Source organism: Parus major, chromosome 5 (assembly GCF_001522545.3).
Source record: "Parus major isolate Abel chromosome 5, Parus_major1.1, whole genome shotgun sequence".
Taxonomy (NCBI): Eukaryota; Metazoa; Chordata; class Aves; order Passeriformes; family Paridae; genus Parus; species Parus major.
The window spans coordinates 10,571,481-10,588,869 of record NC_031774.1 but is presented as its reverse complement, the minus strand read 5'-3'; the positions used below and the strand labels follow the sequence as shown (position 1 = coordinate 10,588,869).

At 42.2% G+C, this 17,389-nt stretch overlaps 1 protein-coding gene across 4 annotated transcripts in view; it reads left to right on the top strand.

Moving 5' to 3' along the window:
- Positions 1-6,655: 6,655 nt before the first annotated feature.
- ANO5 (anoctamin 5) overlaps positions 6,656-17,389 on the top strand; it is a 63,003-nt gene continuing 52,269 nt past the window's right edge. For 2 of the 4 annotated variants that reach the window (XM_015630841.3, XM_015630843.3), the window contains exons 1-2: positions 6,656-6,811; positions 17,341-17,385. In XM_015630841.3, the coding sequence (XP_015486327.1) occupies positions 6,751-6,811; positions 17,341-17,385 (106 nt within the window). In that variant the 5' untranslated portion in view covers positions 6,656-6,750. The remainder of the gene's footprint in view (positions 6,812-17,340; positions 17,386-17,389) is intronic. The other 2 variants (XM_015630842.3, XM_015630844.3) reach the window with 2 other exon arrangements.

The following is a 17,389-nucleotide window of genomic DNA, read 5'->3' as shown; positions in this document are numbered from 1 at the left end:
CAAAGTGTCTCTCGATACACAAATTCACATGCCCATCAGAAAGCCTTGCTGTATTTCTGAGTCCCTGACCATTGTGTTCAAGCAGCTGGGTTTCCCTGAGGAACCGTATGTAATGGGAAGCAAGAGTGAGATCTCAGATACTGAGTAATGTGCAGGAAGAGTTTGTGGAGCGCAGACTGAAACACTAAAAAGCTGCGAATTCCCTTTCGACAAGGGACTATTACATTCTGAAAAGATAAGGCAAGGAGACCAGCTCCTTTTTAATGCCTTTATTGAGGTCAGCTGTAGATGGGGGGGGCGAAGGACTGCACACATTACCCTTGCTCCTGATGGATGACAGAGAGGAAGAGATGTTTAGCTCTGCTGCATGGCAGAGCTGAGGCTTCCGTGCTCACGCGAGTCCCCGGGAAGACGCTGGCCCCTTGGAAACCTAGGCTGTTCATGCATAGCAAGTGTTGTATAGTTACGGTGACGTGGCCCGGAACATCAGTAAGTGGCTCAACGTTCTCCCTTGCTCTTCGACGTAGTTTGGAGTCCAGTTTGTGCCATGGCTCGCTGATTCTATGGGTCTTTAAATGTTAATTCCACTTTCTCTCAGTGCTAATCCCCATGGGAATATGCTCATCTACATACTGGGGAATGTCATCGGTTGACATTAGGGGGTGCCGGGAGCAGCAGAGGCAATATACAAGGCAAGTTGGCATTTAACAAGGCTGTCACAACAAAACTGATATTTACCAAACATGACACAACATGAGGTATTTAACAAAGAAGGCACCTTGCGCTGACAACATACTACTGTTCAAACTGTAAACATCTTTGTATACCGATCAGGAGGTCACATTTTATTCTTTACACATTCTTTTCTTTGCAGTGGCAAGCTCCATAGGCGAGCACACTGTACATCATGCATCCCTGCCTCCTGTCTTGTTGGCTGCTCCCTCCCCACTCCTACAGCAGCCCACTGGCTGGTGTGGCAGCCTAGCATCAGGAGAGGCTGATCCTCTGCATTCACAGTAGCTGTCCTGTGATCTCCCACACTTCAGATGTGTTGAACTTTAATAGACATTATTGCTTAGGTGTGTTGGTTTGCACGGCCTGGCTTTTAGTAGCGCTTGTGTCACAGAGTTGGCTACAGTGAGAAGCTGCTGGAAGCTTCCACCAAGTCTGGCAGAACCAATCCCTGATGGCTCTGAAGATGGACATGCCACTGGCCAAAACTGGGCCAATGAGAGAGGTTGGTAACACCTCTGTGATAACATATTTAAGAAGAAAATCAAAGCTAAGTGAGGTACATGCAGTTTTTTTCTAGCCAGAGAAGAGGAGGGGGTGAAAACACATGAGAGAAAACAACATGGAGACACCAAGATCCATGGAGAAGGAGGGGGAGGAGTTGCTCCAGGTGCCAGAGCAAGATTCCTCTGCAGGCCATGCTGATGGCAGTGGTGAAGCAGCTGTGCCCCTGCAGCCCATGGGGATCCACAGGGGATGCAGAGATCCACCCACAGCCTCTGGGGGAGGTGTCCATGCCATAGCAGGTGGATGTCTGGAGGAGGCTGTGATTCAGTGGGAGATCCGGTGGAGAGATGGGGCCCTGCTTCCAGGCTGGAGTAGCCTGTCCTTGGAGGGCTGCACCCGTGGAAAGAGAGATCCATGTTGCTGCAGTTTTGGGAGAACTGCTGCTGGTGAGATTGGAGCCACATTGGAGAAGTTCACAGGGAACTGTCTCCTGTGGGAAGGACTCCTCTCCTTGAGCAGTGGAAGAAAATCTTGGTGATGAACTGACCCTAACTCCCATGCCCTGTCTCCCTGTGCTGCTGATGGGGAGGAGGGAGGGGTTTGGGGGAACAAAAAGGTGTTTTAAGGGCTTATTGTACTTCTCATTATCCTCCTCTGATTTTGTTAGTAATAAGTGCACTTTGTGCCTCTTCTGCTCTTGGAGTGTATTCTCCCATGTGTCAAACCACAACAGTTTTTGGCAAGAGGTAGCGGAATCAATGCCACACTCTCCACAAAGAAACTGTATTGGTTTGACACTGACCAAATGCCAGGCACCCACAAAAGCTGCTCACTTGCCCTCCCCTGCCACAGCTGGGCAGAGGAGAGAAAAAAATTTAATGAAGGCTTCATGACTTGAGATAAAGATCAGGAAAAATCACTCCAAGGGCAAAACAGGCTCAACTTAGAGATTGAGTAAGTACACAAAATGTGCTTACATCTAATAAAATCAGAGGGGGATAATGAAAAGTACAATAAGCCCTTAAAACACCTTTTTGTTCTCCCAAACCTCTCCCTCCTCCCCATCAGCAGCACAGGGAGACAGGGCATGGGAGTTAGGGTCAGTTCATCACCAAGATTTTCTTCCACTGCTCAAGGAGAAGAGTCCTTCCACTGTGAGACTGTGGGGTCCTTCCCACAGGAGACAGTTCCCTGTGAACTTCTCCAGCGTGGCTCCAATCTCACCAGCAGCAGTTCTCGCAAAACTGCAGCAACATGGATCTCTCTTTCCACGGGGTGCAGCCCTCCAAGGACTGGCTACTCCAGCCTGGAAGCAGGGCCCCATCTCTCCACCGGATCTCCCACTGAATCACAGCCTCCTCCAGACATCCACCTGCTATGGCATGGACACCTCCCCCAGAGGCTGTGGGTGGATCTCTGCATCCCCTGTGGATCCCCATGGGCTGCAGGGGCACAGCTGCTTCACCACTGCCATCAGCATGGCCTGCAGAGGAATCTTGCTCTGGCACCTGGAGCAACTCCTCCCCCTCCTTCTCCATGGATCTTGGTGTCTCCATGTTGTTTTCTCTCATGTGTTTTCACCCCCTCCTCTTCTCTGGCTAGAAAAAAACTGCATGTACCTCACTTAGCTTTGATTTTCTTCTTAAATATGTTATCACAGAGGTGTTACCAACCTCTCTCATTGGCCCAGTTTTGGCCAGTGGCATGTCCATCTTCAGAGCCATCAGGGATTGGTTCTGCCAGACTTGGTGGAAGCTTCCAGCAGCTTCTCACTGAAGCCAACTCTGTGACACAAGCGCTACTAAAAGCCAGGCAGTGCAAACCAACACACCTAGGATACAGAAACTGTGCTCTCTGTGCATTGAAAAAACCCACACCACACTCCCAAAAACAGCAACAAAAAACCTGACCAAAAAACCCCAAACAAGCAAAAAAAATATCCCCACAAAGAAACAAAAAACCCACACCAAACCCCCAGAAATAACTGAATGGCAATCTGAGATATAATGATAGATTTGGGTACCTAACTTCCATCTAAGTCCCATTTTACCTTTCTAAGCTTGTTTGGTATCAGGCCTTAGAGGTGTTCTAATTATTCATTTCTTTCCAAATTACACTAATACTTATATTCTAAAGAGCTAATTGAAAGACAGGGAAATAAATAGGTTGGCTCTTTAACTAGAAAACCTCAACAGCCTTTAACTGGTTTACAATGCAGACGCCTATGGGAGCCAGCAACATTAATTTCTGGGATGCAGTCCACATGTGCTGAAATCTCACAACACAGCAAACATATCCATGGGGTTGTTTAGCCATCAGAGGAGAAAGAGCAGGCTAAGAAGGCTGGGAAGGAGAGACACCACTTCCCTTTTTGCTCCTGTCTCTGTCTCAAACTCATTTTCAGTATTTCTGACTTGTTTTCACAGTCTGATTTTAAAACTTACTTAAACTCTGAATATATAGAGATATATATAGATATATGTATATGTGTGTGTATATGTAAGTATATAACTTGGTAAACACCTTCTGAGACAGTAACATGGATATATGGCATACATAGCAAAGGAAATCCTGAACGCATGTTATTTGAACAACTTACTGGTAGGTCCTCAAGTGGTAAATGCATAGGCTGTACATAGCATATTCTTTCTCAGTGGATTGATAAAGAATTAACTTTTTTTAAGAGCATCTAACTGATAGACACAAAAGCTCTATTTTCCACATGATTTAAGACTCTGGTTATATTTTCAAAGATACTTCAGTGCCAAAAGTTTTAGATAATCCTCTAAATGGAATTTTAAGAGTTGGCATCTCAGGTTGAAAGTTAGGATTTCTTTTGAACAGCCTTGGGGTGTCTACATGAGAAAACAATAGACACCAAGATATCTTTGAAATCTTGTCCTTAAATCCCATAAATTTGCTGTGTTTAAGTATTTTTTTTTTTTTTATTATGGAGGCCTAAAGATCAGTTGCATGGTTTGGAAAAAGGCAATCAGTGGAAATACAAAAAGGTACAAACTGGAAGTTGGTCAGGCACAGAGAAACAGTGAGTTTGCCCCAGCTGACTAAACAGAAGACATCAAGAAGTGGAGTGTTGAGAAGAAGAACATCTAGATATGTTATGCTTGGCAAGAAGCATGGGATTATGGGTTTAGTTTCTATATAAAGTTATGTGTTAATGATTAGTTAGTTAATGGTTATGTTGTTGTTCATAGGTTCTTTGTTCTGTTACCAAGGTTATATAATGTTCTGTTCACTGTAATATTGGCTGTCCACCCCAGAGTTTTACTCACTGGGGCTACTGTGTATGGCTTCTGTTTTAGTTGGCTCCTCTATTAAATTGCTTTTCGGGCCCTGATCCTTTTACTTCACCGGTAGCTGTGGTGGACCCCTGACAATGGTCATCTTGATCAGACCAGTCATCTAGCTTTATTGCTGTATTGCGATAGAGCTGCCAACCCTGAATCAGAGTGAACCCTGTTCCTCCAGTCAGGTCATCTGGACTGCGACAACAAACTACCTGCTGTCCTTTAGCACAAACGAAGGATTGCTTTTTGCCACTGAATATACTAAGTATGTTCACTGCCAGCAATTTTGGTGATGCTTGCTACATTTACCCACAGCCTTCTAGGTATTTTATTATTTTTTGGTTTATATATGCACTGTATTAGAAATAGTGTTTCTAATCCTATAGCAGAAATATTATGGTGTACCTGACTACTGTATTAATATTTTAGGAATAAAATGGTCCTGACGTTGTGTGGTTTGCCATATCTTCCTTCATTTTGTCCTTACCAGTTGTTTGCAGTGATTTGTGGAACTGAAAGCCCCCAAAACCCCAAACCAACAACATGATAATTTGTTTTAATAGGTTAATATAAGGCATGCATCCCCTTATCTGCATTCCTTATTCAGAGTGAAACTGGAAGATGGGAGGGAGAAAAAGGGTGTGTGCCCTTGGAAGGAAGTGTGGTCCTAGATCACATGGGCAAACTGTGACACCACTGAGTCAGACAATAGCTGGTTCAACTGAATATGCACGAAAATCCAATGCTGGGTATTGCATAGACCTCCTGTGCACCTCCACAGATAACTCATTCTGGAAGAGCATCCTTCAGTCCTATCCCTACCACAGGCTACTGTGTAACTTGCACAAAGTCAGTGACTCGACACATGATCAGCCTGTGCAATTACAGAGGTCATTAAAATCTTCTTTGGCATTCTGGCTGAGGTACAGCTTTAGGTATGGTTGGGTTCACTGCTGGGTGGAGCTGGGGACAGCAAGCATGCAATTAGGAGGAAGACAGCAATGACTGTGGCAGTTCTTGCTGTTTCTGGCTCTTGTTGAATAGCAACTCTAATTGCATCTTCTGTGGGCATAAAAGCATTTATCCAAGATATGCAGTGCTAGGAGGAAATTAAAGGCTTAGAAGTACAGCTCTTAAATGGAGCCTTGTGACCTTGTGCACTGTATGCAGTCACAAGCTGTTTCAGGGCACCGTTAGGTGTGCCAAGCCCATCCTCTTTGTTCCCACCATCCTGCATTGGAACATTAAAACCCCAGCTAAACATTTTAGGCTTTGGAGAACAACCAGACACATTTTAGGTCTTGCTCCTGACTAAAAATATACCTCTTGAAGCATTTATGTTGCACAAATAAAGGCTTAGTACTGTATATAGCTCTGAAAACAAGCCCAGTAGCTCAACTGACTGACTTGATTAACTTTTTATTAAGATTCCATGAATTCTTATTGGTCATGAAAGTGCTGTTGTGTTACAGTTACCTAAGTACCAAAGCTCCTTGTCAGTTTGAAGCATAAAATGCTTACTCAAGTTGTAGAAGATGAATATACAAAAAGTTAATTTGAAAGAAGACCTGAGCTTATATTAATGAACAAAAAAATGTATTACACACATATACTGAACAAAGACTGTTGGAAACTGTCTCAGATGATTGAAGGAAGCAGTAAGAAGGTAGGGCTGTTAGAGACATGGCAATGGCAGTAGCTCCGGGAGCAGGGACAGCAGCTGTGAACGGAGGCTCACGAGTTAAGAGTTTAATTTTTTCATAGCAGCTTTTATGGGTCTAAGTTTTGTGTTTGTGATAAGAACAGTGTTGATAACAGGGAGCTGTTTTAGGTATCGCTTGCACAGCGTCCAGGTCCGTTCTGCTCCTGTGGGTGCACAAGCAGCTTGGGAGGGGACACAGCCGGGACAGCTGAGCCCATATCACACATATCATGGACGCTGCTCCCAGGCACACTGCTTAATTTCAGGGGTTGTCCCGTACGGGCCAGGACACTCCTCGGTCTGCTGCCCTTCCCCTCGGAGGCACGGCCCGCTAGGGCCCTGAGGGGCGCGCTCGCTCGGGGGCTGCTCCCAGGCTCCCCCGCCCCGGCGCGGCGTCACTCCGCCTCCGCGGGTAGTGCGCATGCATGAGGCGGCCGCCCAGCCCTGAGTCACCGCTGCGCTCCTCAGCCGCTCCCCAGCAGCGGCGGAAAGGCGGCCACCATGAATCGCTTGGGGAAGAAAGCAAATGAGACCCTCATCGAGATGTCTCTGTCAGCGGACGGTAGGAGGGGGCGGGGAGGGGGGATCCCGACTCTGTTCCGCCCTTGCCCCCTGGGAAATGGTAGCGCCCCCTGGGAAATGGTAGCGCTCCCTGCGGTGACTCCGGGCCCCGTGGAAGCGGCGCTGGTGGGAGGCAGCGGGGGCGAGCGTAGTGCGGGACTCTGGGGGCTCTGGTTCCTTCCAAGGGTCGGAAGACCGGCGTCTGTGAGATGGGGCTGATCCTGGCTGAATCCTGACCCCTCCTGCATCGAGCTTTTAATCCTTCGGCTTCTACTTGAGAAGAGCAAAACCACTTTTCCATGAGCATGATCCAACTATGATTAGATCTTTATAATCCACAAATAAACCTTGAAAATGAAGGTTCACGTATCAGCACCCTGACAAGACCAAAAGCTGGAGAATCCTCTTGATTTTTATCTTGGAGACATAGCAGACACAAAGGCCCTTTGCCGGACAGCAAACTTTAAGCCTCCCCCGAAACACCAGCTGGGATGGGGCGCTGGCTCCCGGGAGCTGAGGTTGCCCTTACAAGGAGGCTCAGAGCAGACCGGGTCATCTCACTTAGGAAGGGAAGCCTTCTTCCCCCTCGCCCCATCCCAGATGCACTGGGTCTCCTCAGCTTCGAATAGACCAGACCCTGTGGCAGGGGATGTGGGCCAGTGGATTTGGTTCGGGGCCTTGCTTTTTTTCCTATAGCCGTATTACGGCTTCCACTTCATGTCAGTATGATATATCGTTACTTATAATAAATGTGGTCATATAATGAATTTGTAAAATGACATGACGTAAGTGTATGTTTATCAGCACTTCACCTGGCAACGTGAATCAACAGTCCGATGTAAGAGAGCATGTTGATATTTTCAGAATGAGACTGTATAGGTTTTTTTTAAAAAACGGAAAGTGCTGACCTAGAAGAGTTTCTGTTTTGGGAATAATGCTTTGCCATCAGTCCTAGAAGTGAAAATCTTAAAGCAGGGAAGAACCACTAAGTGCCTGTGTTGGCTTCTTCGTTATCTGCTCTCCTTCACAGCTTGACTACACTGTCTCTTTTATAAAAACATATATAGTGCCACTTTAAACACCTCAGGCACTAGTGGCAAGTAATGATTTTCAAAATATTTCAAAATATAAGTCTTATTTCAGAGACTGAAATTATCCAAGAGAAGTGACCTCATGCACAGGTGTCCAACTGTGGGGAGGCAGGCATTCACAGCAAGAGACAGACAAAGGTGTGCCCCCTCTGGGAAGGCCTGGTGAGGCTGGCAGGCTTCTTAGGAACCTGAGCAGATGGATATTACAGCCTCTTGGCCAGCAATCCTGTTCCAAAGGGGATGTGAGAGACCTGAGTCATTGCCCATCCCACTGCCTGGAAGCAATGAAAAGAGCCAAGACTGAGCTGCTCTCTCCATGGGTTGTTCTACTAAAGTACCTTGAGACTAAAAATATATACAGAACACACAAAATATTCCCATTTAGGGAATGATTCTATGAAGTCAGATTTGTAAACTTTATTCTACAGTATTCAGTTTCCCCTTAAGCCTTGTGGGAGTTTTTATAGTCATAAATAGTGAACATAAGGAAATTTGAGGGGTTTCAGTGTGCAAGGATGGTTAAGGAGGATTTGCCATACAATAGCACATAACTCTCCATGCAAAATTATGTTCTAATTTAGTTCAATTTTGTTAATTAAACACTTTTCTAAAACAGAAACAAATTGAATATGGAACGAAGTGAGTAAGCTTTTTAAAGTTTGTGTTAATTTGTTGCCCAAAAGTCTCCCAAGGTTAAAAAACCCCAAAAACTTTCTTAAATTATATTCCTTTAATTAAATTGGTTAGGAAAGCTAACAGTATACATACACTGCCAGCAGGATTTCTTATAGATCTAAACATGCGCATTGTGCCTTTAAGGGAAAGCCTCCTAAGGGTCTAGATGTCTAATGTGTACAGGCATGGCCCGTGTAAGTCAATAGGAATAAGGCAGGAGAAAAAAACATCTTCTACTTAGTTTCTTTAAAGATAGGTTTGTATTTGGATAGTATGTGCATATTTAATTCTGGTTTACTACTGCTTTCTGTTAAACTTGAATGCTGAGCAAAAGGTTATGAGGATGCAAAACTGTCTACCAGCATCACAAAGTTTAACTTTCCTGTTTAGAGCCTGTGTGCCAAAACTTTTACCTTGAAGGAAGCTTCCTGGCTTCCTGCTGAATTACATCTGTGTGAGGTAAAAAATTCCTTTTTTGTGTGTGTGATTTTGCTTTCTATTGGAAGGTGTGTGTCATATACCCCAAATATTAAAGTCTAAGAAAACTGAACTTGCAAAATTGGAATGTCAGCATCATAGGAAGAAGACTGCAATATGTTGCTAGGATTATTTATGTCTTACATTCACTTTCAGTAGCATCCCCACCGTGCTTCCCCCCCCCCCCCAATATGCTAGTGCTGCAGTAGCTGTGTTGTGGGATATATCCCAAGCCTGCCAGTTTTCTGGAAGCTTGCTGTTGGTTCCATGCCATGATTTGCCATGCTGCCTTTATACACATGGCTCCTCTTCCAGAACTTTCAGGAGTCTGGTTTGCAGTCAAAATGCTCTAAATGAGCTATATTCAAATGCTTGTTTAGGTTGGTTGTCATCTTGCTTGTTCCCTCTGAGAAAGGTGGAAAAACATCAGGGAAAGCCAATGTCGTGACTTGCAAATGGTGCTTTTGCCAGTGTATCGGCATTTTGCAATACCTCAGCATTCAGAGCCAAATCTTGCTGTCATTTAATAAAATGATACTGGACTTATTTGATCAGAATTCATACCAATAACATAAAATACAGGCCTCCATTTAAAACTACATCTGTCTCTAATTACTGTCACAATGTATGTAGTAATTTCTGATCTATTTGTGGAAACATTGAATAGGATATCATGTTCCCACAGGCCTAAACCAAAGGGATTGCTAAGAGGAAAGCTGTTTGAAAGTTTATTCCTAGGTAATGAAATAAAAGCTCCAAGAAATTTAGACATAATTCATAATATGAAAGGCAGGGGAGAAAATACTCTCTTAGCCCAACCAGTGTCTGGTTTCTGAGTGGAATTTCTTTACTGGCTGCCATGTGTCACTTCGGGGGCACAGTGTGGTTATTGGAAGTTAAACCTCTTTGTAACAGAAAAGTTACTCCTGTTTGTTGTAGGAGAGCCTGCTTTTGGGAACTCATCCTTACAACTTGTATCATACCACTGTATAGCTGAGGTGCTTTTAACGTGAAAATGAAAACACCAAGCCCGTTCCACTGCAGCTGTAAAATATGGATTTTTCTCCAAAGATTGTGCCAGTTAAAAATCGCTCTTGGACAGCATTTTCATTTTAGGTGACAACCCTGCATATGAGATTAAACTCGCTCTCTGCAGTCCAGTGAGTAGCAAAGGAAGGGTTAAGTCCCCTGTGGCTCAGTTTAGGACACAGGTGTCTGCTAGGGAGGTCAGGAGCCTCCCTTGGAATGAAAGCGTAGACCCCTGCATTCTCTCTGAATTATTATAATTTTGAAATCAAGGGGCTCTCAGGGAGAGAACTGGGGATAGGAATGACAGTTCTTTACTAGTGTGCATAACAAGGCACACAACAACAATAACTACAGCGTTAACAATAAAATAGAACCAGAGACCCTGCGACAGCCTTCTCAGCCGAGAAGGGAAGGGATGGAGGAGAGGCTTTGCTTCACAAACCCCTCGGGCAGTCAGTCCGGATGCTCCTGCAGGGCTCTGAGGAACACTCAGCTGGAATGAGCTGAGTTCTCGGCTGGTGGCCGAGGGAGAATGTGAGGCCACCAACAAAGAAGGAAGAAGAACCAGCAGCTCCGTCTGGGTGATAGTGAATTCTCTCGGCTGCAACAGCAAAGTGTCCTTCATTGAAGCTGAAGAAACCAGCAAGCTACCACCGCCCTCCCTTCTTCCTGCCCCCCTTCCCCCCTGGGCCCAGCCAAACTTTTTGTGTTTCTCAAACACTCATTTAGTACCAGCAGTCAGGTTTTCCCCACAACTAATGGGTAAAAATTCCACAGGTGAGCCAGAACTAAAGAAAGGGCACCTAACCCCCAACACCTGCATGCCATTTAAATCCTGTAGCAATTATGTGGGATATTCAGGCCACATTTTGGAAAGCTGAGAAATACAGTTGGATTCGTAGAATCATTAAGGTTGAAAAAGACCTCTAAGATCATTTAGGATCTCATCACTGAGTGATGGTCCTGCCATCACAGGTGAAAGCATTTTCATCTCTTTGTAACAAGGGGCCTACAATTCCACCTTCTCCCTCAGAATATGAAAGAAAATGCCCTGCAGCTGTCTCCCACTCACAACAGTTCCTGGAGGAATTATTTGGCTCACCTGGGGGGAAGAGATTCTGGATTAGGAATGAAATAAACAGCAAAAAGGCCACCAGCATCTCTTCTGGTTTAGGCAAAGTGATGTTGTCTCAGTGATTCCCTCTCCATCCATTTGCTGCTAAGGCATTGCCTACTGTTCTGTGCTGTTCTGAGGTGTTCTTTACAGAAATAAACTGATAACTGTATTATAAAATGGAAGTACACTGTAACCTTTATGTACAAAGACAATCATTTCTGTGATATGAAGAAACAGTAGGATAAGATAAAAGGGCACTGATTAAAATATCTTTTTAAAATCATGCTTGAGAGCTGTTGGCATATAATTTGTAAACAATCCCCAAACAACAAGCAAACAAAACCACCAAGAAACCAAATACTACTGTCTTCATATTTAGTATCTTTAAACCAATGAGTTGCATATGCACATGGAGGAGGCAAATAGTCATCTAACCTAAACATGTCATCAAGAAAGTATAGGTAATGTAAAAGGGTAATTTTAAGAGGCAAAGTAATAATGCAGTGAACTTTTGCACTAGTTTTTATTGTGATCTGGGGATTGGACCAAAAAGCAGTGCAATTACCAGGTTGTATTTTCTTATCTAGCAATAATTTTATCATATTTGGTGATAGCTTTCCATGTGCATATGTATATAAATGCAGAAAGGGGAAGGAAGGTTCTTGTGTTGTACTGCTAGGGATAGTTCTTGCAGTTAAAACATAGTTATGGAAGGATTTACAGTTGTTTGCTATGTGCTAAAGCTGAATAACATGTCAGGAATTATTTCTAGATTTAACACTGTGTGTATTTACCCATTGTGTAACATTGTGTATTTTGTTGTAATGACTATCACATTTTGTGTTAAATTAAGCACTGGGTGTGTGGGAGGAGCCAAGTCTATTGGGATTTGTTTACTTGGATTTTACTATTTAGATGTATGTTTTTCATTGAAACGTAAAGGTGTTAAAGCTGTGGTGTTCATGCCTTTGTTCACCAGTTGCTCTCAGTGAGTACCAGTAGACATGGTGAAGTTACAAACACGTTTGTTTAGGGAGTATGTCTTTGTGTAAAGGGCAGTCTTCTAACTGGAAATCCCAAGGGATTCTTGTCTTCTTTACTTGGCTCACAATTTGAGGCTTTTGGCAAGATAGCAGAACCCCAGCAAATCACGTGGGTAGGACTCCTGATGCAGATGGTTGTCCTTTCATTTTCTGTACTAGCCCTAAATTAGAAAGGGGCCTGTGGTTTGTTATTCAAGGAAGTTGGCTTGGAAATCAAAAAGTCTATGTTTGCACAATTTATAGTGTTCTAGAAATATACCATGCCATTAAGTAATGTCTAGAAGGTGTGCTTTTCAGGCCACTTGGTTCTTCAGACCACTTTGCCTACTTCAGTTCTGTTAATTGACTGGTGCTTACACATGAAAGTTTAGGCAATGGAAGCTATGGCCCATTGCTATGATCACTGTCTTGATTGATAGGAACCATTTCTCTTTGGGATCAGTATAGGAATTCCAAAGTTGTTCCATCATTTTTAAAGTAATTTGGACAAAAATGCCAATTCTTACAGTTCTTGTAAATCTTGCAAATCTTGCATTTGTTTATAAAATGTCTTCCTATACTGGTATATTTTTATGTTGTAGAAGTGAGAAAATTAAATACTTGGTGAATGCAGTAGCAAAATTTCCAGTGATGCATTTAATTGGAGGCATAACCAAAAAAGTATTGAGTGAGGTACAGCATAAAGAACCAGAAGGAACAAAAATTTGCAGATTAAATTTGCCATCTGAAGTGAAATGTCTGGATAACATGAAACTGAGGAATACCACCAGAGGACAGTAAATTCGAAGTGTTTTTTTTTTTTTTTAAATATTCCTATATTTACATCATTAGTTTCCTAGCTTATGTATCCCTTTTCATTGATAACATCTATAGAAGACCTCTCATACAAGAGTAGGAGTGTCTTGTATGCACAGAATGTATAGTGCATTGGGCCTTCTGCTACTTTTTGGCACTTGTGTATTGCAAACACAGAAATAAATTAAAGACATTAATTAAAGATTAACCTGTTGCCTTAGGGTTTACATCAGTGATTTCAGTAGAAGATGGATAAATGCATTAATGAATGATGCTGTGAGGTGTTTGGTGTATCTCTGGGCACACTAGGAAAGCAAGCCCGTGCCTAACACTTCTTGAAGTGCTTGTGTTTCCATGAATGCATGAGTGCATGTGGGCTGTGATGAAAAACATTCCCACATATATAAAATATAGTTCCTCTTTCTTCATCTTACCTTGAAGGAGAGGAGAAAGCACCTGGCACTTTCATGTATGTGCCAGGCCATTGCTGGAGCTGTTTGCCTGCCTCTGCAGTCAGTGCTGATGAAATCTGGCCCTGAATGTATAAATATTCTTAAGGGCAAACAAGCACAGCCCTAGTGCTTCACGAGTTGTCAGAACTCCTGCAGTCTAATGTGTCTACCACACTGTTCTGAGATTTGTTTTTCTAGTCCCTCTTACTTGAATGCATGTAAATGCTGTGCAGTTTAAAGGTACCTGACTTTCTCCAACTATTCCTAATCTGGACTTTCTTTTTTAACTGCATTTGAAACTATTAATCAGTTTATGTATGTCATTTTGCAGAACAATGATACCTGGAAGGTCTGAGTGCTCACAGCATGCTTTGAGTCTTGCCTGTGCTGGTACATAAAATACAGTGGTGGTTGTTGCCTGAATTGCATTAAAATGCCATTCAGGTTCTGTGCTACAACATTATGCTTGTGGGGTTTTTTTTTGCTAAAAACAGATTTGTGCAACTTCTCTTTTTATTTAATGTATTCCCTTTTTTGCTCTCCCAGTGGCTTTTAATCAAGAGGGGTGATGGTTTTGTGGTCTAAAATGAAGGCAGCTGAGGTTAATGTCCCATTTTGATTTAAAGTAACCCAGTTACTATACTAGAGATTAGGACTAGGACTGCATGTCTTTTCCAAATGCTAAATGAGATTTTCTTACTGTTAGGAACAGATTTCCATATACTTATGACTACGTAAAAAGAGTTATTTTTCTTTTACTTCTCATGTGTTGATAAATACCTGTTCTCTGGAAGTACTTGTTTAATAATAAAACACATGAAGAAAATTAATATGTCTGTGAAGTGGCCTGTACTTGAAAGCTGTCTTTTTAAGGGACTAATAAAATACTTCTAAAATATTTCCAATAGATTTTCTTGGATTCACTAAGAATGTCTTCATTGTTAAACTGTTTTAAATTTTTAGAGGCATCTCTGTGTGTGCATGAATCACCACTTCAGACATCATCTAAAGATTGAACCTTCAGCTCAGCAGCACAGTTACTACTGTTCAGACAATGCCAGCTGGAGTAGTAACTTTATTTTGCTTTCTTGGAAGTCAGCTAGGTGGGTCTTCAGTTCCCACTGGCAACTCCATCCGGCTCTGGAGGATATGTTCAGTATGTGTATAAGTTTAGTTGATAATTCATTGTAAAACTGCTTTCCTTAGATATGGAAGCGCTTGCAATAGACACTATGATGCTTACTTGGAAGGAGTAACTAATTTCTCTTTCCTGTTGACCAGGCCAGGTGATCAAATAATGTCAGGTTTATTAAGAGGGTAACTTCAAGACATCTAGGAATAACATTTTCTTTCATAGCTTGTGAAAGATTAATATTGGGAATTTTCTTCATAGCAACTGCAATGTAAGTTTCAGGATTTGGTAGGATTTTGGTTGGTTTATTGGTTTGATTTGTTTGTTTCATTTTACCTGGACCATCAAAACTTTGCTCTAGGGATAGGCATGTGTATAAACTGATATGTCAGTGTGTTAGACATATGTAGAACAGTATCAATGCTCTGAAAGCTGTTTGCTTGGTTTTGTTGGCTGAAAAGGGTGCTGTTATTGTGTCTAAGAAAATTGTGGAAATAATTGAAAGCAGTATTTTGGAAACAACACTGAAATAGCAGAATCAGTAGTAATACTGCCTTACTGCTGCTAAACAATGCAGTTTATCAACACCCACATGAGAATTCTGTCTGTGGCTTTTCCTTTGGAATAGCTATATCAGAGGTCTTAGCTGTGCAAAGGCAGATGATTTTCTAGTTTTAGTAGCAAAACAAATTTTGATCCCTAAAAAATATCTCTTCATCTGCCACCTGATTTTGGAAACACTTAATATGTAAATGTTTTTAGTGGTATAAACCATCTGTCAAAAGCTGTACTTGGTGCAGATGGATCAGGGTTATAAAAGCTGGAAGAAAGGAAAATTTAAACTTCTTACTCTGTTTTCTGATGCAGTGTTGCTCTCAACTGTGCCAGGCTGCAGCATCTGCACACCAGCTGCACTGTGCCTAGCTGTACCTCAAGTGCAGCATCATCGGCCAAGCTTTTTTCTTTGCCATCTCCCAGCAGACTTGGACTTACTGAGGGTGCTGAAAATTGCCATCTTCCAGGAAAATTGTGGATTAGGTACAGTTAAAAAGCATCCATGGCTGTGACTGTGCTAGTAATTAAAAAAGCCAAGGTTTTTTTCATTGGCTTTCAAAGATGAATAGCACAGTCCAGCCACACCTGTATGGCTAAAATCCCTTCTCTCTCTAACAAGGCAGACTTCTCCATAATGTTTTGAAGACCAGACTCCAGTGTCCTCCAGAGTGTGCTTCTTCTCCATCTAGGAGAGTGCTGGAAGCTGGAACCATTCTTCAAAGCTGAAACCATTCCTCAAAGTGCACCAGTAGTTGAGTGATAAGTCCTGTGGTTAGGCTTTTACTTGCCTAGTCGAGGCACCACTGTTGTGGCCAGGACATGACCCATGACAGGCTGCATTTCTCCTGGAGAATGTGCAGTTCCTTTTTTTGGCACCTCTTGCCTTTCTGCAGCTATTATCAAGAAACAGGTTCTGTGGGAGGCCTTGATTTACAATGCCATCATTACTTTTTTGCAACAGCACTGAACACACGTACTTTTACTTTTTCCTAACTCATCAGTTTTCCCATGAAGTGGCATTGGACAAAGTGATTCTGGCACTGTGAAAAAATTTGAACTATTGTAGAATTTCTGACTGTTTAATTACACAAGAAGCCATTTTTTATGCTTGTTACAGAAATCATAAGATTGCAGTAATGAAAGTACCTTTCTTGTGAGTAAACTACTTATATTTTAAGACATGAGATCAATCTTGATTATGTTCTTCAGTCTTCAGTACTGAATGTTAATTTGTATTGTGGGCTCCTGTTCTCATCATTCAGGTCTGTAATTGTAGTAGAAATGGTCTGTAATTCTTAGGGGTGGCATACCAAAAGTTTCTAAGTAGGTTGCCCTGCAGTTTGGTGTAGTTTGGGACAGCATATGTTGTCTTATACTGCAGAATTATAGGCCTTACAAAGCTTGCTTATTTACGGTAACATGCACACTGCCAAGGTACATGTATTTAAGGAGTAACAAATAGCTGTGTGAAGAATTGTAAGACTGTTGAAGACATCAGTTACATCCTTTCAGCTAGGATATGTGCACTCCCGTGAAGGCAAATTATTTGAAAAAATACTAAAATGATAAATTTCTGAAATAATTTAGTGAGCTTTAATAGTCATAGCGTTGTTTTGAAGTTAATTTTGAACAAAGAACATTTCAAAGAGTTTCTGCAATTCATACAAATAAATTTTTTAATAAAGGGCCACTTAGTTTAGTAAGTGTCCTTGTTTGTTGTTCTTGGCATGCAGATATTTCTAGATCTGTTTATATAAATAAAAGCATGTACTGTTGAAGAACAAGGACATACCCTTAAGTACAGAATTTTATCAGATTATTGTTTTACTCCCATCTTTAGATATGAAGCAGTAATTTCATGAAGAATTTTAAAAGCATTTTCTTGGCTAGTAGAAACTATTATGGTCCTCCCTACTGCTGGTAAGGAAAATTGGCATCCTTGTTTGTGTTGCTAAATAATGTACCTAGACAAAAAGGTGAATGTTGGTATTCCAAGAGGAGCCTGTGCCATGCTTTCTGTCTAGGTCGGTCTCTGGTGTCCAGGGTTATTCTTTTGCTTTATATAGTGGCTGTATTGTAAAGGATAGAGGAGAATTATGAAATGGGTTCATGTTAAAATTAATTTTACTTCTGGTTCTTACTGAAGCGTTTTTTCCTTTTAAAGATGACATTGCGATTCTCACCAAGTTCAAGCCATCACAGTCAGAAGGTAT